This window comes from Natator depressus, chromosome 1, assembly GCF_965152275.1.
Source record: "Natator depressus isolate rNatDep1 chromosome 1, rNatDep2.hap1, whole genome shotgun sequence".
NCBI lineage: Eukaryota > Metazoa > Chordata > Testudines > Cheloniidae > Natator > Natator depressus.
Genome location: NC_134234.1, coordinates 124,194,242 through 124,221,416, shown reverse-complemented (window position 1 = coordinate 124,221,416; position 27,175 = coordinate 124,194,242). Strand labels below are relative to the sequence as shown.

Sequence of the window (27,175 nt, the reverse complement as noted above, 5' to 3'; positions counted from 1 at the left end):
AAAACTCTTATGTTTATTCTTCAGCTAAACAGCTGAACAGCTAAAAAGAATGTTCAAACTGACATATTTTAATGCTTATTATGTTGATAAAAGTTCCCCTGCCTGCCTCTCTTCCTGCAATTATAAGGTGCTGATATTCCAGGAGCCAAGAGCTCTGAACATTAATTCCACAAAGAGGCAGGCAGGAAAGTCCTCAAATGTATATTGTTGCTCTGCATGACGGCTCTGATCCTACTTTATGAATCCAGGTGGAAAATGTCCTTTGATTTCAGCAGAGCAGGATCAGTTCCATAGTTGTAATGTACAACTTAAAAAATTAATCTCTAACAAAGTCAAACCAACTTAACAAAATTTGTTTCAGAACAAACAAACATTTGTTCCTTGTGTATCAAATTTCTGCTGAAATAAATGTTAACAGCAGAGTTCAATAATTCTTGTGCAAAGGGATGTTGACTCAACCTTAAGTATAATTTTAGGATAGGGAGCTACTATAACAAATGTCTAATGTATGTGGCAATAACGTACTAAAACTCTACAGTGACCATTACACTTTCTCTACCAAGAATTTTCATGTTTCTCAAGAAACTCAGTTTTTCTTGGTTCTACTAGCTCAGTCACAGCATCGCTTCACATATTAAAACACTTTTATTTTTGGCATTCTAATGGGTCTTCCTATAGGTCACACTTCCTGTAAACCTCCTCTTCAAATTTTCAAATGTAATTAGGAAGGTAGGTTTCATGGTGTATTCACAGAAGCACTGATTTCACATAGTTGAGTGTGCTTCACGTGTGCTTTCTCATTGTATCTTTATCTTACTGCCTTTATCAGGTACTCATTAATGAGTGAAGGCTCAAAAGGTGGGACGGTGGCCAAGAAGCAATGGAGAATAAAAGCTTAGAAGGCTCGCCATCAGATCTAAAGTTAGTGGCTCATCCAAGAGCAAAGAGTAAAGTATGGAAGTACTTTGGGTTTGATACTAATGCAGAAGGATGCATATTACAGTGGAAGAAAATCTATTGCCGCATCTGCATGGCCCAAATTGCCTATTCAGGAAACACGTCCAACCTTTCATACCACCTTGAGAAAAATCATCCTGATGAGTTCTGCGAATTTGTGAAAAGTAACACTGAACAAATGAGGGAAGCGTTTGCTACTGCATTTTCAAAACTGAAGCCAGAATCGTCACAGCAGGTTGTTCAAGACACTTTAATTATGAAAACCAGCCACAATTATGAAAACAAAAAGCATCAAGAACTGACTTCTGCTGTGATTAGCCTAATTTGTGAGGGCATGTATCCTTCCTCTATTGTTGATGAACCCACATTCAAGGCACTTTTGAGAACAGCTGATCCTAGATATGAACTTCCTAGCAGGAAATATTTCTGCACAAAAGCAATTCCTGAAAAATACAATGCTATTAGAGAAATTGTGTTAAAAGAACTTACTGAAATTCTATGGTGTGGCATATCCACTGACATGTGGAGAAGTGAAAACCAGAATAGATCGTATGTAACACTTGCAGTTCATTTTCTCAACAGTAACCCTTCTAACTGTCTGGCTGTTAACTCCCGGTGTTTAAAAACGTTTGAAGTGCCAGAGGAAAATACTGCAGAAACTATTACACGAGTCTTTTATGAAATCTTTATTGAATGGGGGGTCAATACAAAAGTCTTTGGTGCTACAACAGATTATGGTAAAGACATTGTGAAAGCTTGCTCTCTCCTAGATATTCCAGTACAAATGCCTTGTTTGGGGCAGACTTTTAATGCAGGAATACAACAAGCTTTTCAGCTTCCAAAACTGTGCAGCCTTCTTGCCAGGTGCCGAAAACTGGTGGAATATTTTCAGCAGTCCACGGTAGCAATGTACATGTTAAGTGAGAAGCAGAAGCAACAAAATATTCTGCACTGTATGCTTGTAAGTGATCGTGTTTCCTGGTGGGGAAGCACACTTGCCATGTTGCAACGTCTTAAAGAACAGCAGTTTGTAATTGCAGCAGTTCTTGTGGAGGACAGCAATAACCACCATCTGATGTTGGAAGCCAGCGAATGGAATACAGTTGAAGGCCTGGTGGACCTACTGCAGCCCTTTAAACAGGTTGCTGAGATGATGTCTGCTTCAAAATATCCAACAATAAGTATGGTGAAACCCCTCCTCCACATGCTTCTAAATACCACGTTGAACATCAAAGAGAATGATTTGAAAGAAATTAGCATGGCCAAGGAGGTGATAGCCAAAGAGTTATCAACAACATACCAGCATACACCTGAGATAGACATGTTTCTCAATGTTGCAACTTTTCTGGACCCTAGGTACAAAAAACTACCTTTCCTTTCAGCATTTGAACGGCAACAGGTAGAAAACAGAGTGGTGGAGGAAGCAAAAAGCCTTTTGGAAAAAGTAAAAGAAAACACTTTCAGGCCCGAAGAAAAGTTCTTTACAGTGTCAGAAGAGCCACCTGTGAAAAAAATAATCATCTCGTCTACCCCTCCCCCTACCAGTGCAATCAATAACATGCTTGCGGAAATCTTTTGCCAGACAGGAGGGGTGGAAGACCAAGAGGAATGGCATGCTCAGATTGTTGAGGAATTGAGCAACTTTAAGTCACAAAAGGTTCTTGGTCTAAATGAAGACCCCCTTAAGTGGTGGTCTGACAGACTAGCATTATTTCCTGTTTTACCAAAGGTTCTTCAGAAATATTGGTGTATTCTTGCCACAAGAGTCTTCCCTGAACGCCTTTTTGGTTCCTCTGCTAATGTTGTAAGTGCTAAGAGAAACCGGTTAGCCCCAGCTCATGTGGATGAGCAGATCTTTTTGTATGAAAACACTCGCAATGTGTCTGAAGCAGAACCTGAAGATGAGGATGAAGGCGAGTGGGGCTTGGAACAGGAACAGATTTTTAATTTAAATGACACAGTAAATGTAAGCAGCAATTTCTTTAATATCCGAGACAGTGGGTTCATTTAACAGGAATACTATGGTACATTAAATAACAAAGAAAAGGTATTTGTCTTAAGTTACCAAAATTATTCTGTTTGATGCTATGAATACTGTAAATATTGAACAAGCGTAACAGACTTGGTTTAAGCTTCCATTGTATGTCTTGCCTACTATCTTAAAACATGAATGACTTGTGATTATACAGCACTGAAATGAAAAAGGAAGTAATTCTGCAAAGTCCATGACTCCTGACTCTGGCCCCAATTTCAGGAAAGCACTTATGCATGTGTTTAATTTCCATGTACTTCAATGGGTCTTAAATGCGCTTACGTGCTTTCTGTAATAGGGATGTTTTTCTGAATTTGGACCCTAAACAGAGAAGTTTTAAAAATGTACAAATCCACTTCTGAAGCCAACATGGATTAGGATTTTGAAGTTTAAATTCCTAAATTTAAAGCTGATTTTAAAACCCATAAGTCAGATCTTCAGAGACTCTGACAAAAATATTAGGAAGAAACTAGACAATAAATAACTTTGAGCCTGATTTTTTCACTACCTCATACTTTTGGCCTCGTCTACACTACAAGTTCTGCCGGTATAACTACATCAATTAGGGGTGTATTCTCACCACAATTGACATACAGGTATAGGCCCTAGTGTGGATTCAATGATACTGATAATAGCTTTTTTTTTGCTTCCCAAACCAGAATAAGCTATATTGGTATAAGCACTTTTATGCCATTATAACTGCATCCACACTGGGGGACGTTTTGTCACTTAGTCATACTAGTATAGTTAAAGTGGTAAAACTTTCAAGTGTAGATGAGTCCTTATGTCACACCTTACATTTATACTAAGTAGGTGGAAATCACAACCACATCAGAATTGTGGCATTTTACATTCACTTTGTGTGAGTCTAAGACAGTGGTTCTCAAACTTTTGTACTGGGGACCCCTTTTACACAGCAAGCCTCTGAGTGTGACTCCCCCCCTTATAAATTAAAAACACTTTTAAATATATTTAACACCATTATAAATGCTGAAGGCAAAGCGGGGTTTGGGGTGGAAACTGACAGCTCGCAACCACCCAGGTAATAACCTTGCGACCCCTGAGGGGTCGCGACCCCCAGTTTGAGAACCCCTGGTCTAAGTGGTGGCTACACAAGGTGCAAAGCAGCAAAGAATCAGGCCCCTGAAGGATGGGGGAAGTAGGGAGATTGGAAAACAGCAAGGACCATGTGTGTTTTTATTTGTTTTTATACAAATTGTTTTAATTTAAATTGGGACTTTGTCCAGGGAGTTAGAAAGATCTTTGGTAGAAAGAGCCTTTCAAAAAATTAAGCTTTAATTTTGTGTAAATGTATTTAAGCAGGAAGAAAAACCCTCACACAAGTTGTTAGACCTTGATAATGATTCCTGTCATGTCAGCACTTACAAACTTCCTTTTCCCCTGCTTCCCTTTAGAGTCAGTCTGTAGAGGGCTTTGGTCTGTCCCATCTCAGTACTAGTTCTGATTAATCGTTATGTGTACTGGAGTAGCTCCCCCTCTGTCCCTATGCCTAAATATTTTAAGTCTTTCTGAATATTTAGCAAAATAAAATAATAAAATATAATGTATCTCTTAGGAAGAGCTACATGTCTAAAACAAGTCTATAGTCCACTTTTTGGGTGAGAGTGGGGAGGCAGCCAGCATATTTTGCTTATGCATAGGGGGACTTTTGGAACTACCATATTATAGGCAACGTTTTTTTCTTTTTTTTCCCTTTTTTCATTTCCCAATTGGAAACGTTCTGGGAATATCACTCTTACTGAATAGAATACAAATTCTCATTAGTCTACAATGTAGCATGAAGGTAGAAGTGGGATGCCCCCTGAAAGTCTTCAGAGTAGCAGCCGTGTTAGTCTGTATTCGCAAAAGAAAAGGAGTACTTGTGGCACCTTAGAGACTAGCAAATTTATTTGAGCATAAGCTTTCGTGAGCTACAGCTCACTTCATCGGATGCATTCCCTGAAAGTCTGTGTATCATGTGATGTTGTAAATCATTCAGCTGTTGCAGAGATCAGAGACATTCACTCTGTTGTACTAGTCTCACTGACTATGCTATAAAATGGACGTGTACATATAGCGCTCAGATACTGTGATGATGGACAGCAGTATAAAATGCTAACACAGAACCTGTACGTGTGTGTGTCTGTGATTGTCTTATGCAACACGGATTTGAAGAGATGTCCACCAGAGACTGTTCAGTGTATTATTATGGGATGGCTATTTGGAATTCATAATCATAGATGCATGGTTTTATCAAGGGGCTGGTCAAAAGTAACACAAAAGTGAGATTTACAGTGATATTTAATATGCTGTTTCACTTCTACTATCAAGCTGTATATGTTTACATTTTGTTTTTACAGTTCTCACCAACCGATGCACAGTATGATCATTTGGCAGTAGGTGGGAAGGGGGATTAGAATCATGAAACAAATCAAATGGTGTAAATTATCCCGCAGGTTTTAGTTAATGAAAAATGACTGTAAATGATGGTCTAACTTGTACAGACCTAGCATTTAGGTGGCCCAATTCTTCACTGCCCTGTCTCTTGTGTAATTATTTGTTCTTCTGGAAAGTGTGTGTAAAATACACCATTCTGATATGGTATCACCATACATCCACTTTGCCAGATGTACATGACTACAGAAGGTGCAAGGCTGTAGGAGATTGGGCCCAGAGAATGTGCAAAACAAGTGTACTTACATGTGAAAGAAGCGTAGCAGAATAATTGATTAACTGGAGGGAGGAAGTTAAAGCAAACCTCTTAGCTGATTTTCCTTTTACACCTGTTCAGTGAATAAGTTACAAAGTTTTTCACATTGAATGCCAAGCTGATGTAACTTACACTACCACATCAATTTTAAGAGTAACTTTTACCGCGATTTGTCACCTACTGAATTTGTCCCTAAAGGAGCTGAAGCTGTTAAATTGTGCTTAATTTGTGCCAGGGCTGATCCCCGGCACCTTTGGGCTTGCCACACCAGGTATGAAAGTAAAAAAATTGCTTGAGACCCGACCCTCTTTCATTAAAAATTAAGCACTGTGTTAACACCAGAGGTTTGAATCTGCTCTTACGCTACTGTAATTAGGAGTAGCTTCACTGAAATCAGTGGAGTTACACCAATGGAAAAGAAAAGAAAATCAGCCTCCCCAGGTCTGAATTCAGCTAATGTGTTTTGGTACTCTCCAGCCCTCGTTTCCACGTGGAGTGTCTGAAGGCTAAAATTATCATGCAGTGCGACCTGTTTTCTCCCCAAATCGGTTTCAGCAATACCAGTGCAATGCACTGTTCTGCTTCTTCTGGCCTTTTAATTTTTGGTATCCAAAATAAAATTGTAATTGGTTCAGTTGATATGTCTCGTTGTTCTAAGACAAAGCCATTGTTAGTCCTACCCATTGTCTGTGAGTTTTTATTTAATGTGCTAAGCTTGGAATATTGTTAAATAAACCAGAGAAATAAATTAGCTACTAATTTATTTGTCTGATGTGTGTTCATATTTTCAGTACTTTGACATTGAACTCTCCAGCAACAAGGCGAGGTTATATTTCAAGTTTTTCAAACTATGCATACCCCCTCTGTAACTTACTGCAGTATACTGTACAAATCTTTCTGGATAATAATAATATGTTGAGATCAATAATGCCCCTCTTACTGAGAAGCTTAGACAATTTCTCTTGATAGAATTACATGCAGTTTCCAGGCAACAGTACAGTACAGAAATTGCCATGTGGGTGAGCTAAGTTGCAACACTACTGCATGCTGCCACAACATGAGTAAACATGGTTCATTATTGCTATGGTGGGACTAGAGTCTACTGAATTGTGCTATAGCCCTAGACTTTGAACTTATGTCTCTTAAATTCTATATGAATGTACAGTCTGGAATTGTTTACAATTTGTGAGACATGAAGAAATGGTGATGGGGTGAGGGTGACGAGCAGGGATGCACCTTTGGATTTTGCTTCTTGTCTGGAAAATATGATTTTATTTTTAACTTCCTTAAAAATGATATTTATGATAAAAGAAGACAAATTACCTTGATATTACACATCTAAATATCCTAAAGTCATTATTAAGACTTTATGGTAGGAATCAGGATTAAGAAGGCATCTGATAATTTAAGTGCTTTTGGGATAACCCATATTAAACACGTGTTATGACCTAGCATGGTAAAGGGAACTATGAAGAACCCACAAGTTGAAAAGGTTTACATTTTTAGCAGAATATATTTATTTCCTAGTTTTAAAAGTCCCACTTACAGATTAGAAAAAAATATTGTATATAAGATATAATAGAATTCCCCATTTTGAAAGTATGGAACACCTCTGGAACTGGTATTATTATTTTATTATTATTTTGTATTACTCTAGGGCCTAAAGGGCTCATCTAAAATTAGGGCACCTCCAAAAACAAATTAGGGCCCCGGAGAGCTTAGAATTTAAATACTCTTTCAAGTATCTTTGTAAGGGCATCCACTGTAGTTTTTCTATTTAGCTTTTACATGTTTTACATTTAAAATAAAGTTTCACATCAGTAAAAGGAGTGTTGATTTAGTGTTTAGGTTGCGCAATGTCTAAGTTGTCTTTAGGATACAAAACATAATTAGAAAAAGGATGGTCTAGTGGTTAGGGAGTTGACTGTGGAGCCCAAAGTTATGGATTCAGTTTTTTGCACCGCGACAGACTTCCTGTATGACTTCAGGCAAATCACTTGAGGCCTGTATCCACAAAGATATTTAGGCTCCTAACTTCCACTGATTTCAGTGGAAGTTAGCAGCCTAAATACTTTTAAGGATCTGGGGCTTAATGTCTCTGTGCCTCAGTTTTGATCTATAACATGAGGTTAATAGTTTTTTCCTACTGCTCAGAGGTGTTGTGAGGCTAAATACTTTAAAAATTGTGAGCTGCTCAGATACTGCAGTAATGCGGCCCATAAAAGAACCATAGAACAAAGTACTCTATACAGAGATCACATGATACCATATCACTTCCACTGGTAATTCCATTGGACCCGAGTCTGTACTGCCTTGTGTCTTGGTGTACCCAAAGATAAACTTAAAAAAATATTTCCCATAAGTTCAGATGATGAGAGCCTTAGTATAGACAAGGCTGCTGTGACACACCTTGTTTTTACCACTGTATTAGTTAAATCTGCTAAAAGTAAGTCTGACTTCTGCAGTGATAAAAATTTTGGTTCTGCTGTGGGACCTCGTTTTACATTATGGCTTTCACTGATTCAGCTGAAGAGGTGATAGCACAAGTGCAAATTTTTTTTTTTTCTGTTTCTCCATTGTAGACAAGCTGGAAGTAGTCAGTTGTACCTGGGAAAAGTGGTTGTAAAATGCTACTAAATCTGAATAATTCATTCAGACACATAGTACCTTATTAATACTAAAGTGCAAAGCAATGGAGAATCAGATCTATTGAGTTCAACTGAGTTACTTCTAACTTACAGTGATGTAACTGAAGTCAGAATGAGGCCCCATATATTAACACCTCCCCCAAATGAAAAAAAAATCATTACCTGTGTGTTTAATATCTTAGGTTATTAAAAGAGAATAGTATTCTGGTTTACTTTTACTTTGTGCTCTCAGTTTACTCATCTTAGAGCAGTGGTTCCCAAACTTGTTCCGCTGCTGGTGCAGGGAAAGCCCCTGGCGGGCCGGGGCGGTTTGTTTACCTGCCGCGTCTGCAGGTGCGGCTGATCGCGGCTCCCAGTGGCTGCGGTTCGCTGCTCCAGGCCAATGGGGGCTGCGGGAAGCGGCGTGGGCCGAGGGACGTACTGGCCACCACTTCTCACAGCCCCCATTGGCCTGGAGCAGCTAACCGCGGCCACGGGGAGCCGCGATCGGCCGAACCTGCGGAAGCGGCAGGTAAACAAACCGGCCCAGCCCGCCAGGGGCTTTCCCTGCACAAGCGGCGGAACAAGTCTGGGAACCGCTGCCTTAGATCATGTCTACATGCACAGCGCTGCAGCGGCGCAGCTGTATCAGTGTAGCTGTCCCGCTGCAGCGTGTCTGGCGAAGATGCTCTATGCCAACAGGCGAGAGCTCTCCTATTGGCCTAATAAAATCAGCTTGGCAAACTGCAGAACCTACGTCGGTGGGAGAAGCTCTCCTACTAACATAGTGCTGTGCACACAAGCGCTTATGTTGCTGTAACTTACATTGCTCGGGGGATGGTTTATTCACACCCCTGAGCGACATATGTTATACTGACATAGGCTGTAGTGCAGACATAACCTTTGACTTGTTAGTGTCTCCTTCAACCATCTTGTGTTCATTAATACAATGACTGGAGCTATGAGTTTTGCAGAGGAAAATTTACATTGTCTGGCATCATATTATTATTGATGTGTATTCCTGTAGCATCTAGGAAACCCCAGTCATGGGCCTGGACCCTATTGTGCGAGATGCTGTACAAACGGAACAAAGGTGGAAAAACTTTTATTGATATTTGTAAAATACTTCTTTTGCAGACCTAAATTTTAGATCTAGTTTTACTTAACTTATTATGCTAGGAGCATAATAAGTTAACAGCGTGTCTGAATAATTTTAATGACTGAATCATATTGATTTAGAAGACTTTAGTTCTAGATAAGAGTTCGTAAGTTTTCTCATCTCTTTAGAGAATGATTTAAAGTACTGTGCATTGTGACACCTTTTTAAATAGGTATAACACTTGTTAAGTTACACCTGTACATGTTAAGTTATAGGTGTACTGGAAAGAGAATAATATCCTTACGCAATCTCCACATATTTCACTCCCTCTCTGCTGTTATTTCCATTTTAATATTTTCTTTTCAGAGGATCATTCCTTTCTGAAGATCTTGTGATCTGGCTTTTCATGTAACTACAAGGTTATATATATATAAACCAAGCATAGTTCTTTGGTTTTTTTTTTTGTTACATTGAGAAGGCACAGTGCATCTGGCTCTCTTTTCTGGGGTGTTTTTTTTTGTGGTCAACTAAGATACAGTTTGGTGTCTCGTCATACTTCCTCTGGACAACTGCTTTTCTACTAAGATTAAAATGTACTTTATGGGATGGAAATGGGGGAAATTATAAAATAGTTCCTCCTCTAATGTAAATAATATTACTAGTGCACATTTTAAAGGTACAATGTCATCTTAAATTTTTTATATTGAAAACAGTTCTTTACCTGGAATACTAATAGCTGCTTAAATTGTTTAAACTGGATTTTTAAAATTCTTTCAGTATTTAGACATTCACTGTGTTGTGGTTATTTGATGTAAGTAAGCATTTGCTTCAGTTTGGACAATAAAAATCAACTAAATCAACTTTGCTTTTGATTTAGGTCTTGTCATTTTCAGGCTCTCAGTGCTGATGTGATTGGATTATTAACACAACAGGGAATTTAAAACAAAATGTCCACTGTAATTACAAAAATATTGAAATATTTCCATTGATCTTGGAGGTTTAAATACATGTTTTAAAAATCACTATGGGTGAAATATGAGTTGTCAAAAATAGAGAGGAAACTAAAGAGATTTTTTTCAAGCCAGGTTCATTCAGAATCTGAAATGTCAGTGACAATTTTGAGCACAGTATTCCTGCTTCTCGTTCCTGTGTTTCCATTTAGGATTTAATATCTTATCTCCCTGTCGTATGTAAAGGTCAGCGTTCAGAAATGAGCACACTGCTTTCTGTAGCATTTCAATGTGATAATCAGGCCTATTTTCTGTGTCTCTTTCAGAGGGCTAGCAAAGATCCTGGGGTATGTTATTTCCCATTGCTCTTCCAATCCTTTTTTATTTCCATTGAGGTTAATAGTCCAAATCTGCACTGCTTTGCACCTTGTGTAGTTATTTACACCTGTGCAAAGTAGATGCAAAACAGCACTGTTCTGATTAGGTAACAATTTTACAACCACTTTTATCAAGTGCAAGTGAGGAATTAAATCAAAACTTCTGTTTAAACAGTGATTGTTTTTAAGGTTGTCTTGGGATGGGAATCCCATCAGCTTTTTTCCTGAATTCTGTAAATTTTTTTATAAAAATAATTTTGATCAACATGTAAGTACCATGCTATATGCTGACAGGGCATTAATATGTGCTTTTTTTATTTGCACGCTTGAATAGATTGGGCTTGCAGGAAGTGGTTAGTACTTCTAAAACACACTTTCATTCAGTTGTCACCACAATATGTTGTCTACTTCATCCCTTTTTTTGCCATGTTCTTGCTGCAAAATGCAAACTGGATTCTCTCATTTTTTTTCCCCTCTGCAAATACACTGATTGTCACCTTAAAGTAGGAATGTTGCTGTCCAGAATACATTTACGTTTCTGTTGGAAGACCACAATCTCGGAGCCTGATAGTGAAGGCTTTAATGTTATACACACCGTGCCCATAAAACAGTCTGATACAATGTTTTTATGATTGGATAACTGGGATGTTTCTAAATACTGTAATTATGACTTAGCAATACAATATGTATACTTGACATTTTATAGATCAAAACATTATTTATGAGGTGCACTATTTTTCAGCATCTGTCACGTGTCAGGGCAGTGAGATTCATTTTATTCAGTTGCTGATTGGTTGTGGTATGGCACCAAAGCTGTGTAATGATACTGGAAGCTTGTGCGGTAGAAAAATGTGTGAGCCGTGGATATTTTCACTGACTTTCATGTCAGTCATATGCTGCATCAGATGATTTTAAATGAATTTGCCTACCTCTCAAGTCTTGCTGCTCTTTTTCTTAGGACTGGCACGATATGTAAATATTAAATTATCTGTTTTCCTCAGTCTCTGATGGTCTGGAATTTCAAATGGTGGCAAACAAATGATTATATATATTCCTCATTTTATTCATGCTGATGGTTATGGGTTGTATTTTAGCTTCTGTGGAAGAGAAGTATAGTTTATTTTTAAATAACAAAATACCATTGGTGAAAAATGTAACAGATGAGTATAGTACATTTGTAATCTGTTCTTTGGTTTATGGAAATGAACCTTCCAGGGAGCTTTTGAAGGAAAAACATATGTTTCTGAATGATGGATTCTTACACTGGTTCTCTGGTCTACCAAACATTGAAAATCATATATAGCCAGCTAACTCCTCACTATTGATGGCAAACCTGGGGAGTCTTAAAAGCCCAAGTCACTGTATGTAAAACGCCAAATCTAAAGGATATGTGCATAACTCCTACTAAAATAAACAAGCGTTTTTGGCATAAAGGCTGTAGGATTGTGAGGTTGTCATTAACTTGAAATCACAGTTTGCTTCCAGATCTGCTTGTTTCAGGTAGTATCTAAGTTGGTGTTTCCTAATTAAACCAATTTTGCCTATCAGAAGAGAAACAGATTAATTACAAATCAAAACAATGATAGTATCTGCATACTTTTAGTGCTTGTTAAATATTCTTCTCTACCTGGCACCTTGGGTAAATGGTTACATTTGTGCCAGGTGTTAATCAAATACTGCCAAATCAGAGCGCTAGCTTTTATACAGGCATCTTGCACAAGTGTAAATGACTACCAGGGGTATCACCTGATTAGTGGTGAATCAGGCCCTGTGTTTAAAAGCTTGTGTACTTTTCACCTCAGAAACTGTGAGAGAACCATTTTCTTCATGACAGTTTATTAATAGGGAAGATGGCTGTGTCACTGAAGTAAGATTAAAACCAGCCACTGCCAAAATTTTTTTTGAAACTAATTCATTTGATATCCGGATTTGTTTGCATATTCTTATTTACAAAAAATGTTTCTGTACAACATTGCATAAGCACTAATATTCCTGCTTTAAGAAAATTGACCTGAATGAGTCTGTTAATCGGTATTATTTGCTAAGTGAAAATGGATTTACAATAAAAAAAAAAAATCCCACCACCAAACAACTGGATTCAATTATTATTGTAGTGATAGTAGCACTGATAGGCCCCAGGTCAGATCAGAGCCCCACTGCAATAGGCACTGTACAGCCACACAGTAAGATAGCGTCCCTGCCAAGGAGAGCTTGCACTCTAAATAGACAAGACAGACAACGGGGGGAAAGGGGAAAGAGATGCAGAGAAGTGAGGGAAAACAGAGGCACGGAGAGGTGAAGTGATGTATCCAAGGTCACATAGTAGGTCCATGGCAGAGCCAGAAATAGAGCTGCCACAAAGACAAAATGTCACGAGACTACAGCTGCCTCTCATGACCAACTAATAGTGATAGCCTCTCAGTTTCTCTCCAGGTGGTGTCATGAATAAATCAGTGGAAGTGTACCACTTCTGTCTGATAAATGGTTGATCAAGCAAGCGTGCTCTTATCTAAAACTACTATTTATTAGATGGTAAACACGTGCACACGCATGCATGTGCAAGCACGCATGCAGTAGGTTTAGGACATCCCGGACATAAGTACCCACAGTCTGAGATGGTTTTGAGTGATCATGAGCTGGGCTTCCAGGGGCCTTCTTTCTGTCCAGCTGAGGGGGCATTTTGATGTCAGTTCCTTGCCGAAGAAAAGCTCCCTCTGACTGCTCTGAGGCATTTACTTTTACCTAATCTTTTATAGCTAACTAACAGTCATATAGCTGTATTTATTAAATTAGCAAACTGTGAATTCAATGTTAAAATTAATAGGGAAAAGGTCAATAGAGGCAAAAGGTAAGTTTTCTACAGATGCATTGGCTCAGTCACATTGGACAAATTGTTGATTTTGATGTTTAAAGGGAAATCAACTTAAATTTGCAGAGAGAAGTGTAATTTTGTACCTACTACAACATGGAAAGTCATCTGAAAAGTTCTCTCTGCAGTTATATGTGTATTGGACAGCACTTTATCTCTAGTCTGGTTCTCTGGTACATTTGCAAAGTCATTTTCCTGTTTGTGTGTGTGTGTGTGTGTGTGTAAGAAAGAATTTTATTTTAAAACACAGGAAAATATTGTAAAACTGAAAAAATAGATGAGGAGTGTCTGGCAGATGTTACACCTAAAATTACTTGACTTTTTTAACAGACTACATTTGAAGTTGGTGGTGGCTCTTAAACAACGTAATGAGTTATGATGACCCAATCACATAAATCCTTCATGCCAGTAGTTTGATAACTTTCATGGGATGACTCCAGGTCAGACAAGAATGAAAAATTATTTTTGTAGAGTAGTGTGGTTTTCCCACCTCCCCTGTTCCATCCTTAACCAAAAAAAAAAAAAAAAAATCTGAAGGGATTTTCCTTGAATGTGTGTTATTTATTTCTTTATTTTTAAAATGACCAATTAGGGCCAAACATGAAACATTTTGACAGAGTATAAATGAAACTGTGTCTATTTATAATGTAAATCTATATAGTTTGTCAGAAAAAGGTTTTCAAATGTTGAATGAATTCTTTGGAGGAAGTTTCCATTCTGGTTTACTCAGTCTAAATTCTTCCAATTTGTTGTACTTCGGGGACGGGGGCAGTCACTGTAAACAACAATTTTTTTTGCTTTTTTGTATTGACTCTATTGGGTCTGGCCCTTAATTAGGCAAATCTGCTGACATTGTCCATTATATTAGTTTAAATCCATTGAGTCCACTGGCATTAACTCCTGATTTCTCACAAGTGTGAGATTTGACTCTGGCCACGAGTTTTTAAGGTCAGATGGCAACAAGAGTGAGGGAGAGAGGTGTTTCCAGCCCTGCTCTCACCGGCCTCATGCTTGCAGTTGACCATTTTATTCTTCTTGTGGAGTGTACTTGCTATGCAGTGGAACAATCAATTTGACCTTGTAGTTACTGAGGAGATTGTGTTGGCTGGAGTGCTGAGCTGCTCTGCACAGTCAAGTTGATGCATTTTGAACCAGCTGGAGCTTTTTTGTGGCAGGTATAGTAATTCCAATTGCAATGTATTGCCATCATAATCTGAAAGGCACAAAAACGTGAGTGTCAGTGTCATAATCTGCATACACTTGGAGAAAAAGTATTCCTCTGGCCAGGTGGAATATGGAAGAAGGGACACTGGGAGCTAATCATCCATGCCTAGCAGCAAAAAGTTCAGGAGGAACCTGAGGCTGTGAACTGTCTTGACAACCTGAAGACAGACTTCCCTTCCTCAAATGATAGTGATTGCATGGGTTTGGCTAGTTCTTCAGTTTCTCTCATAGATTCATGGATACTAAGGTCAGAAGGGACCATTATGATCATCTAGTCTGACCTCCAGCACAACGCAGGCCACAGAATCTCACCCACCCATTCCTGCGAAAAACCTCACGTATGTCTGAGCTATTGAAGTCCTCAAATTGTGGTTTAAAGACTTCAAGGAGCAGAGAATCCTCCAGCAAGTGACCCGTGCCCCATGCTACAGAGGAAGGCGAAAAACCTCCAGGGCCTCTTCCAATCTGCCCTGGAGGAAAATTCCTTCCCAATCCCAAATATGGCGATCAGCTAAACCCTGAGCATATGGGCAAGATTCACCAGCCAGATACCCAGGAAAGAATTCTCTGTAGTAACTCAGATCCCACCCCATCTAACATCCCATCACAGGCCATTGGGCCTATTTACCATGAATATTTAAAGATCAATTAATTACCAAAATCATGTTATCCCATCATACTATCTTCTCCATAAACTTATTGAATTTAATCTTGAAGCCTGATAGGTCTTTTGCCCCCACTGCTTCCCTTGGAAGGCTATTCCAAAACTTCACTCCTCTGATGGTTAGAAACCTTCATCTAATATCAAGTCTAAACTTCCCAATGACCAGTTTATATGCATTTGTTCTTATGTCCACATTGGTACTGAGCTTAAATAATTCCTCTCCCTCTCTGGTATATATCCCTGTGATATATTTATAGAGAGCAATCATATCCCCCCTCAACCTTCTTTTAGTTAGGCTAAACAAGCCAAGCTCCTTGAGTCTCCTTTCATAAGACAGGTTTTTCCATTCCTCGGATCATCCTAGTAGCCCTTCTCTGTACCTGTTCCAGTTTGAATTCATCCTTCTTAAACATAGGAGACCAGAACTGCACACAGTATTCCATGTGAGGTCTCACCAGTGCCTTGTATAATGGTACCAACACCTCCTTATCTCTACTGCAAATACCTCACCTGATGCATCCCAAGACCGCATTAGCTTTTTTCACGGCCATATCACATTGGCGGCTCATAGTCATCCTATGATCAACCAATACTCCAAGGTCCTTCTCCTCCTCCGGTACTTCTAATTGATGCGTCCCCAGTTTATAACTAAAATTCTTGTTATTAATCCCTAAATGCATAACCTTACACTTCTCACTATTAAATTTCATCCTATTACTATTACTCCAGTTTACAAGGTCATCCAAATCTTCCTGTATGATTTCCCGGTCCTTCTCTAAATTGGCAATACCTCCCAGCTTTGTATCATCCGCAAACTTTATTAGCACGCTTCCACTCTTTGTGCTGAGGTCAGTAATTAAAAGATTAAATAAGATTGGTCCCAAAACTGATCCCTGAGGAACTCCACTAGTAACCTCCCTCCAGCCTGACAGTTCACCTTTGAGTAGGACCCGCTGTAGTCTCCCTGTTAACCAATTCCTTATCCACCTTTCAATTTTCATATTGATCCTCATCTTTTCCAATTTAACTAATAATTCCTTATGTGGCACGGTATCAAACGCCTTACTGAAATCGAGGTAAATCAGATCCACTGCATTTCCTTTGTCTAAAAAATCTGTTACTTTCTCAAAGAACGAGATCAGGTTGGTTTGGCCCAATCTGCCTTTTGTAAAACCATGTTGTATTTTGTCCCATTTACCATTCACCTCAATGTCCTTAACTACTTTCTTCTTCAAAATTTTTTCCAAGACCTTCCATGCTACAGATGTCAAACTAACAGGCCTGTAGTTGCCCAGATCACTTTTTTTTCCTTTCTTAAAAATAGGAACTATGTTAGCAATTCTCCAATCATACGGTACAACCCCTGAGTTTACAGATTCTTTAAAAATTCTTGTTAATGGGCTTGCAATATCATGTGTGAATTCCTTTAATATTCTTGGATGAAGATTATCTGGGCCCCCCGATTTAGTCCCATTAAGCTGTTCGAGTTTCACTTCTACCTCAGATATGGTAATATCTACCTTCATATCCTCATTCCCATTTGTCATGCTACCATTATCCCTGAGATTCTCTTTAGCCTTATTAAAGACTGAGGCAAAGTATTTGTGTAGATATTGGGCCATGCCTAGATTATCCTTGACCTCCACTCCATCCTCAGTGTTTAGCGGTCCCACTTCTTTCTTTGTTTTCTTCTTATTTATATGGCTATAGAACCTTTGACTATTGGTTTTAATTCCCTTTGCAAGGTCCAACTCTACTTGACTTTTAGCCTGTCTCACTTTATCCCTACATGTTCTGACCTCAATAAGGTAGTTTCCTTGCTGATCCCTCCCATCTTCCACTCCCTGTATGCTTTCTGCTTTTTCTTAATCACCTCTCTGGGATGCTTGCTCATCCAGCTTGGTCTTCAACTCCTGCCTATGATTTTTTTTCCCCTTTCTTGGGATGCAGGCTTCCAATAGCTTCTTCAGCTTTGATTTAAAGTAATCCCAGGCCTCCTCTGCCTTTAGATCCATAAGTTCTTCAGTCCAATCCACTTCCCTAACTAATTTCCTTAATTTTTGAAAGTCAGCCCTTTTGAAATAAAAATCCCTAGTTGCAGATTTATTTTTGTTTATCCTTCCATTCAGTTTGAACTGAATTAGCTCATGATCACTTGAACCAAGATTGTCCCCTACAACCATTTCTACTATGAGGTCCTCACTACTCACCAAAACCAAACCTAAAATGGCATCCCCTCTCGTCGGTTCAGCAACTACTTGATGAAGGAATCCATCAGCTATCGCATCTAGGAAAATCTGAGCCCTATTATTATTACTAGCACTCGTCCTCCAGTCTATATCTAGGAAGTTAAAGTCTCCCATGATCACACAGTTTCCATTAGTATTTACTTCATTAAAAACATTAAAGCGGGCTCTATCCGTATCCAAATTAGATCCTGGCAGTCTATAGCACACCCCAAGCACTATCCCAGGGGAGGCTCTAGTAGTTTTCTTCCCCAATGTGATTTTTGCCCGGACAGACTCTGTCTTATCCATTCCATCACTTCTTATTTCTTTACATTCTACTTCATCCTTGATATACAATGATACTCCACCACCTTTACCTTTATTTACGTCTTTCCTAAACAGCACATACCCTTCAGTACCTGTAGTCCAGTCATGACTACTATTCCACCATGTTTCTGTTATCCCTATAATATCTGGTTTCACTTCCTGCACCAGTAGCGCTAGTTCCTCCATTTTGTTACCTAGGCTCCTCGCATTGGTGTACAAACATCTTAATTTTTGCTGTTTGGCCTCGCTCACATTCTGTACCCTATTAGGCACAGACATTCTACCACCAGTATCACCTATTAGACTGGAATCCACACTGCCCTTCCTCCTTATATTCATTCTCCTACCCACAGCTGTATCCTTTCTTACTTCGTTTTCTTCCCCCACAGTGCTAAAATCCGGCGTGGAGATTACCTGGACATTTCCCAACCATCTCCCCCAAATTCCTAGTTTAAAGCTCTCTTAATCAGTTGTACCAGCCTTCATCCTAGAAGTGTATTTCCTTCCCTACTCAGATGAAGTCCATTCTGAGAGAACTGTCCTCTGCCCATGAATACCTCCCAGTGGCCATACATCCCAAAGCCCTCCTTATAGCACAACTGCCTAAGCCATCTGTTGATAGTCATAATCTTGTCACACCTTTGTTGCCCTTCTCTAGGAACAGGCAGAATCCCACTAAAGATCACCTGAGCCTTGATTTCCTTAAGCGTCTTCCCCAGCCTAGCATCGTCTCCCTTAATACTTTCCAGCGAGAATCTAGCCGTATCATTTGCTCCCACATGAAGGATAATTAGGGGATTCTTTCCTGCTCCCTTTAGGATCCTTTTCAACCTCAGGTCTACATTCCTTATCTTAGCACCTGGAAGACAGCACACCCTTCTATTCTCTGGATCAGCTCTGGTTACAGGCCTGTCTATTCTTCTCAATAAGAAGATTCTATTCTACTCTATTCTTTCCTGGTGACGGTGCTATTCTCCAGTCTATCCCCTGTTCCCTCTGGCTGCAAGTTCTTTCCATTCCTATTCTCCCTTGTAATCCTCTTCAACCCATCCTGGGGCTCATATTTGGTGTAGTCTCCATTGACTCGTCCCCTTTTCCTGTAGGACTAGCCGCTCTTCTCTTCTTCCTTCCACTTCCACCTTCAGTGACTACCTGCTGAGTCCCTTCTTCATTTTCCAACTCTGCAAACCTGTTCTTGAGGTCTATTTCTCCTTCACTAGCCCGACTTTTCCTCTGCCTGGTTCTCTTCATCACATGCTTCCACTGACCACTTTCCTCACCCAGTCTCCCCTCAGAATTCCTCAGTCCTGCTTCCATCTGCAAGTCTGAGCTTTTTCCTTCAGATACCTCATGTCTTTGCTCCATAATCTGCTCAAACCCCTTTCTAAACTCAACCAGACTTTCCACCTTCATCTCCAAACCTCGGATCTTTTCCTCCATCATTTCTATCAGACGGCATTTCATGCAGACAAAACTCTTACCGGGTACCCCCTCCAGAATCATGTACATACCGCAGCTTCCACATCCCGTCATCTTCATTGTGTCTTCCACGACATGGGTCACTCCCACTGCTGCCTCTGTAGCTGTCATAGCCTTCCCACCTAAACCCTGTTAATCTGGGAAACACAAACCACACCAAAACACCACCACCCACAGCAAAAACAAACCCCAGACAAGCACCACAAGACAAACTCCCCTTGCAAACTCCCCTGTTTACCCCTCTGTTTGCTGGCTCCTGTGCCCCTGTCTGACTGGCTGGCTACCTTTTATAGGACCCCTAGTCAGAGAAGCCCCGCCCCCTAATCAGGGCTCGGCTTCTCTCCCAGCACAAAGCGCCTACAAGCCTCTACACATACAAATACAAAACCAAACACAAATACCTTCTCCTCCAACAGAACTCCCACTCAGACTCCCCGGTTTACAACTCTGTTTGCTTGCTCCTGTGCCGCTACAGCTGTCTCCTCATACTAGCATCGCTTCCATCTTGCCTGGGTTTGGCTTTAGCCAGCAACTTTTCACCTAAACACTGATCTGACTTAGGCACTGGGACAGCTGTGAAGTGGTGCTGTGACATTTGATCCCTCCCTGCCTGCTCCTCTTTCATGATTCCAAAGATGCCTCTTCATTCCTCTCAGGTCTTCTTGCTACTTTCCTTCTCCATTGCTCACACCACATCACCCAGACCCTTTCCTTATTCTCTTTTGCACACCTTCTTTCCACTCCCTCCCCAATATTTGATTTTTTTTTCACTATTTATTTAAAATTTGAGTCAAACTGGCAGAACTCGAGATTCTTCAAAACTCTAGGCACTGTATAAGTTTCAAAACTTGTCCCTGATCGGGGACAGGGGGTGGGGAAAGTACAAAAATGTACTTGTTTATAGATTCTAATAACTACTTCGGTAGCTTGGGGGTGCTCAAAGTTTGCACCCAAAGTGGAAAATACATGTCTTGTGCCACTATACTAGTGCTCTAAAAATGCCTGTCTTCTTGTTGAGAGGTAATATGTTGAAGGGTGATAAAACAATGTCCAAGCTTCCCTACTGGATATCAAATAAAGTATAATTGAATTAAATATTCATTGCACATCACTTTGTAAATGATTAAAGTAGAGTTTGAATTGTAAGTGAATCTAAAAGTCTGGATTCTAAGGCACTACATCTTTGGGTGACATCTTTCAAATTATCAGGGAAAACTCACTGTGTGATACAAGGCATACATTTGAAATGCAGCCACATGACATTCATGGAAAAAGCAGAAGTTGTGTGTATTTTAATATAAATATTGTAGGCAAGAATGCAGTGCATCAGGGTTGCACATGCTCTCCTCTGAGAGGTGTTCTTGGATATCTAGACTGCATGGGAACTTGGTCATGAGTTTGATGTATTTTAAAAATTGGTCTTCAAGGTCTGATTCTGGTCAAATAAAGATCACGCTACAAAAAAGGCTCAAAAGAAATCATTCCTTGAATGGAGAAGGGTATTGTAAAGATTGTGTTGCAGGAAGGATAGTTTCAAATTCAATTACCTACAACAGTGTCATTTGTTATGGGTTTGATCAAAAACATCTGGGCTGAAATCATAGCCTCTGGCTAGACAAAACTCCAGTAGATTTTTGAGGCCAGGATTTCACCCCTTACATTCGTGTTCAGAAGTATGGAAGGGGTATTAGATTCCATTTGTCAAGAAAATGATGTATTATTTAGAAAATTAATCAGGTCTTCAAACTTTGGAAAGATGTTCATTGGAGAGAGTTAGAATGAGGAATAAAGACAGGAATGGAGATTATGTCATATCCCTTGAGCGCATTGCTCTTAGTGCATTCTTTGGGTTTCATTTAGTAAACAGTTCAATTTCTTCAGATAAGAATGACACATTCTAATTTAAGTATTAATAGGAGATAAATGTTACAATAGACTGATAGCCTCTCATGTCAAGACACATCTGAGGAGCTTTTAATCTGCATAGTAATTCTACATATTAAAAATCTTTTACAATTTTGATGAAAAATAATTACAGGGGATGCACAATAGTTGTTTTTATAAGCTAAACAATTCACCAAACCTAATGAATCCACATTAGACTAATGGCCTATAAAATTTCATCATAAAAATAAATGTTCATTTTATTAAAGTAATAAAAATGTCTAATTTTTAAAGCCTCCAAAAAACACTTGCACCACAACCTTGTGTGGGAAGAACATACTTCATTGAAAACTAAATGCATGCCCTTAAATGGCCAAGGAAGGTAGAAGAAAAGTGGAAGGGGTATTGGATTCCAGGATAGCTTCAAGAAGTCCTAAAAGAAATGTTCTAAGAGACCAAGACTTCTCACATTAGAGGACTATCAACACCACCTCAAGTGAGAAGAAACAGAAGAAGAAATTGACATCTATTTTTAGAAAATATTTTTCGTAGTCATCTTATAACTTAGACGAATATTTTTAAGTTTCATGTAGCTCACCAAAACAAATCACTTTTACTCATCAGAGCTTTTGTGCCACGTTCCAGCTTGGTGAAATTTTACAGGAGAATTTCAACTAGTAGTTAAAGCACTGACAGCCATGAGAGAATAGCAAGTGCAAATTCCATGACTAATTCTAATTCTTAATTGTCCTTGTTTTGCATTTTCACTAGTCAGAGTGTGAGCACATTTTACATGAATCCACTTAAATGCCCCCAAAATACACTAAAATATGAAATATCCAGTTTTTCTATCATTATGCAGTGATTATTTGCCGTCGTACCTTTTGACATAAAGTTAGCAAGATGCAAGTTGGTCCTTCAGTAATTCTCTCCACCAGTCACATACAGACACAAAAAAGTACTTAGGCAAAGCAGAGGTGTTCAGTTTTGAATAGAAACTGTTATAGGAACTAGCACACATTCTATTCATTTTATTGATATTTTTCCAAATGCAAAAGAAAAGGGAAGCTTTCCAAAGCTAAATCTCAAATTAGCCTGCTGAAACTTTCTTCTTGCTGAAGGATGAAAGATGTAGTGACTGTGATATGGGTGGGTTTAAACGTGGAGAAACGGTATGTAATTGGAAATGAGCAAATTTATTTTATTTTCTAAAATGTATTGACTATGAGAGGGATTCTTAAACCTTTTTTTTGTGCAGTTATGAATGAGTAAGCATTATTATGATTATTCTGTTCTTTTTCTTTCACCCCACATTGTCTGCTTATCTGGGGTTCATTTTGGTATCTGAGCACCTCACAAATGTTAATGAATTTATCCTCACAACACCCCTGTAAGGGATCAGAGTATTGTTATTTCTGTTTTAAAGATGGGGATGTAGGGCGCACACATTCAATAACTTCTGAAGGTCCCATAAGAATTCTGTATTGAATTCTTGGCTCTGCTACAGATCTCATCATCCCAGTCCAATGTCTAACTCACATGACCGTCCCTTCCTTTCTTGCACACTGCTTGCTTGCACCTGAATCCAGGGTTCGGGTAGCCCATGTAGAGAGAGAAGGGAGAGGCTTACACTCCCTCACCCCACTATGGAGGTGGGTAGGCTAAGAGACACTTGAGCTCTAAATGAGATGAGCTGTTAAATAGAAGAGAATGTTATAAAGCACCATTTGAACATTTTACCAGACACCTTGCCGGAGAGCTAAATTTACTAGCAAGAGACAAATTTGAGGGATAGGGCAGTAAGGCTCAGGAGCAATACAGTTGAAAAGACTGCAGGGAAAGGGAACAAGGGGAAGTGGGGGAGGAGGTAATCGGATTCCAGTTTCATCTCTCTTCTGACCATCTGGTATCTAACTTATACCAGTGTTTTATATTGTGGCAAGTTTGGACTATTAGTTTTTTGATGTTTTTAATAACATAAAAAGCCTTTCTGGTGTTTAAAGATGTATTTGATGTCAAAATATCTCCCCCTCACTTTTGAATACTGATTGTTTCCTATGCTAAATTTCCAGTTATCTAGCTCTTCCCAAGAATATTGAATCATTTTGCACCATTTATACTGATCCTAATTATTGGAGCTTTGTATATTTCAACATGCACTTCAGTTCAGAAGTGATTGCCCCAATCTTGTAAAGTGAAGTACTCCAACAACTTTCAATCACTTAAGGTTGGCTTCCTAATTTGTAACTTCGTAAAAATGAAAATAGTTTCACTCTTAACCTGCCTAAAGCAAACCTGGTTGTTTGAGTGATAACAGAATATTCTGCTTTTTGGAAGAAGCAGGGTTGAGGGTGACCTCTGGAGTATGCTCTTGGGTCTGACTGGAGTATGAAAGTGCAATTTCCCTGTCTCTGGAAAGAGAGAGGATGCAATTTACACTGATCGAAAACAATCTGCCCACCTTTTGGATCAGAATGGGATTTTAACCACAGCTTCCTAAATGAAAGGGACTTTGCCAGGCTATTGCTTCCTCTGAATGGTTATAACACTACTAGGCATATTTTGTGCAGGCACTCTTTGCACAAATAATAGAATAATAACCACAAATACAGAGAGATATCAATGAAATTCTGGGGAGACTACTGATCTGTGAAAACAAAGGAGGATAAAAAACAGGGGTGTGTTTTGTTTTGTTTTTTTTTTAGGCTACAGGTATCCTGAGTTGGAGACAACTAATAAGCACAATTCCTTATATTAAGGAACTCAGTCTGTGGCATATTGCAAGTATTCAGATAAATCTATTACAGTAAACAGTGTTCTGAACTGAGGAAGTTGCAGCAAACACTAGTTTTTACTTGTCTTTGTGTCCAGACTGGTTCTCAGTTGAATTAAATGGCAAAACTCACACTGAATTCAGGGGGAGTAGGAAGAATGTGGTTGTGCACGTAATTCATAGAAATACTGTAAGTAAAGGAGGGAAGCTCAACGTTAAAAGGCCCTGGTACAGTTGAAATCTATGAGAGTCTTTCAGTTTACTTTATTGGGAGCTAGATTCAGCTTGAATAAAATGTTATCTGTCACACGCATTTCTGGAACTGAAATTAGTAGGCTTGAATGGGAATGTTTGGTGTTTCCTTACATCATCCCACTTACCTCTTGTCATATCTGCACACCTTGATTTACGGATGAACTTTGTGAGATCAGTATTTTAACTGACTGTAATTTCAAGTGAGAGTATCAACTACAGCTGGACACAGTTTTTAAAAAAACCTGATCCCTCATATATACATTCTTCAAATTACTCTCTCCCTCTGAGCCTCATTGAAACACTTTTACCCAGAACTTTAAAGGTACACATCCACTGACATTACACATCCTCCACTAACTCTCTGCTGTTTATGTATGCATTTTGCTTGATGCTTACTTCTCATATGGATTGGTTGGTAATCTGTATCCCTCCATCCACGCTCAAAGTGAAAAACGATTGACTCATCATTGGAACCTTTTAAATTTTAATAGCAAATAAGCCAAAAAAGGAAAGGTGTCAAAACTTACAGGCAGTAAAACAGCTGAAAAGAGGATATTTTGTGGAATATCTAGAGTTTGTAATATGATATTTTACACTGTCTACAAATGTGGTAATAGAGCCATGGAAATTAGAGAAAATCTGTTAGCTTCTGATAGATCTTTAGTGCAGGATTATTTCCTAAAGTATAATTTATAGTGTTTTGTCCAGTTCAGTTTTGAATCACTGTAGTAATAATGCTAAAGTATAGGTTTCAGAGTAGCAGCCGTGTTAGTCTGTATCCACAAAAAGAAAAGGAGGACTTGTGGCACCTTAGAGACTAACAAATTTATTTGAGCAAGTGAGCTGTAGCTCATGAAAGCTTATGTTCAAATAAATTTGTTAGTCTCTAAGGTGCCACAAGTCTTCCTTTTCTTTTTGCTAAATTATAGATAGCCGGCCGGCTGTATTCCTGGTTCTGTCATGGATTTCTACTGTGCAGCATTAGGCATGTCATTTAATCACACTGTGCCTCAATTTCTACATCTGAAAAATGGCAATGATAGCATTTACCTCAGAAGTATTATGAGTCTTAACATTTGTAAAGTGCTATGAGATTTCTGAGAAAAAGAGCTAGGAAAGTGTTGTATTTTAGCTTAGTGCAGCTTACTGTGTGATCCCGGTATGTCTGCACTACATCTGGGAGCATGCTTCCTAGCTCAGGTAGACAGAGGTGTTAGCTCTGCTTGAGCTAGTGTTCTAAAAATAGTAATATGGACACTGCAGCATTGGCGGCAGCACAAGCTTGTCTGACCTCCTGGGTCTGTATAATGATAGCTTGCCTGCCCCACTGCTCACATTGCTATTTGCAGTGTGTTAGCTCAAGCAGAGCTCGTGTGTGTGTGTCTGTCCGTCCAGGCTGGGAGGCACTTTCCCAGCTGCAGTGTAGACATACCCTTAGTCATAATGGATCTCAGAGCAAGACAGCATTTCCTGATATTGATGATACATTTTATTTTATTTGTTGTTTGATTTGTAAAATGTGGCAATCGCTGGGTTTCTGGGCACGTCATTATGCAGAGATGATCCCATTACCCCATGTTATATCACCTGGGACCAAGCCTGCTCTTCAACTCCTATTTTTACAATGGGAAAAATGTAATTACATGAGGACATGACTTGCAGAGCAAAGAGAAGTTTTACATAAAATAATTTCACTTAATGTGTACAATATATACGTGGTTACACTTTATCAAAAGGGCCTGGTTGGGGGAGACAGCATCAGTATGGTATGTTCAAGAGAAAACTAGATGATATTTCTGCTTGAAAGATACACCTGTATAACATCACTAACCTCAGAGTTACTCCTGATTTACATCAGGGTAAAGTGGAAAAGAACCAGGCCCACAGAGTGCCGATATCGTAGGTAAATAAAAGGAGGAATGCAAAGTAAGCAGGGCAATGAATAAAAGGCAAATAGAGCCTGTATCTCTTTCTGTGTACTTGGGATTGTATTTCCTCACGTAAGAAAAGAAATGACTGTTAAATGGACTGTTTTGATAAATGCTTATGAAGGGAGCGGTTACTTCTTGGTGTTAGTATCAAATTTTCTTTCTTCACCTTTTCAGCAAATTTCTGAAAACCTTTAGCATATAAGGTGCTGATTTGCAATGTACGGTAGGTAGTTACCAGGCTTTCTTCACACTTTTAGCAACACTTCCTACTCCTTGTCCTTATTTCACTAGGCTGAGTGTTAGTTTTTTGTCAAGTGCTTTTCCTGTGGCAAGCTATGGCTGCAGATACCTCCAGGAATCCCTTTAGTACAGTGGTCTTCAGTTACTTTTCGGGAGCAAGATGGTGCAGTGGTGTTTATGCTCTGCAAGCCTGTCACATCTGGAGGCATGGCTACAAATTCCTTCATTCTCTTACAGCTGTAAAGGAGTTAGTTGGCATTTGTCCCACGTGACAGAAACATTACTGTTCAGCAAAATTTGCCACCTCTGGCATAACGCGAGAATAGTGCATAGTGATGTGCAAGCCTCCCTTCAACCTCCGTCCTTAATCAAGACACATCTCCACCAGCTTCTGCCACAGCCTCTTGGTAGCTACAAGGGAGAGGAAGAAAGAAGTTTCTGCTAGTCTCCCTAGCCCTCAGCCTACACTTCTTTGCCTCTTCTGCCATAAAAATCTCCAGTGCCAACCTCTGTTGCTCACCGTTCTGCCCATGATTCACAACTTGCCCA

General features: G+C 39.3%; 1 protein-coding gene across 9 annotated transcripts in view; it reads left to right on the top strand.

Moving 5' to 3' along the window:
- The window catches only part of ZBED1 (zinc finger BED-type containing 1), a 282,308-nt gene that overhangs the window by 70,055 nt on the left and 185,078 nt on the right, over positions 1 to 27,175 (top strand). For 2 of the 9 annotated variants that reach the window (XM_074966110.1, XM_074966101.1), the window contains exon 2: positions 830 to 7,160. The exons of the other annotated variants lie outside the window; for them this stretch is intronic. In XM_074966110.1, coding sequence (XP_074822211.1) covers positions 881 to 2,968 — 2,088 coding nt within the window. In that variant the 5' untranslated portion in view covers positions 830 to 880 and the 3' untranslated portion in view covers positions 2,969 to 7,160. Of the gene's footprint in view, positions 1 to 829; positions 7,161 to 27,175 lie in introns of those variants that run through there. 9 annotated transcript variants of the gene reach the window in all.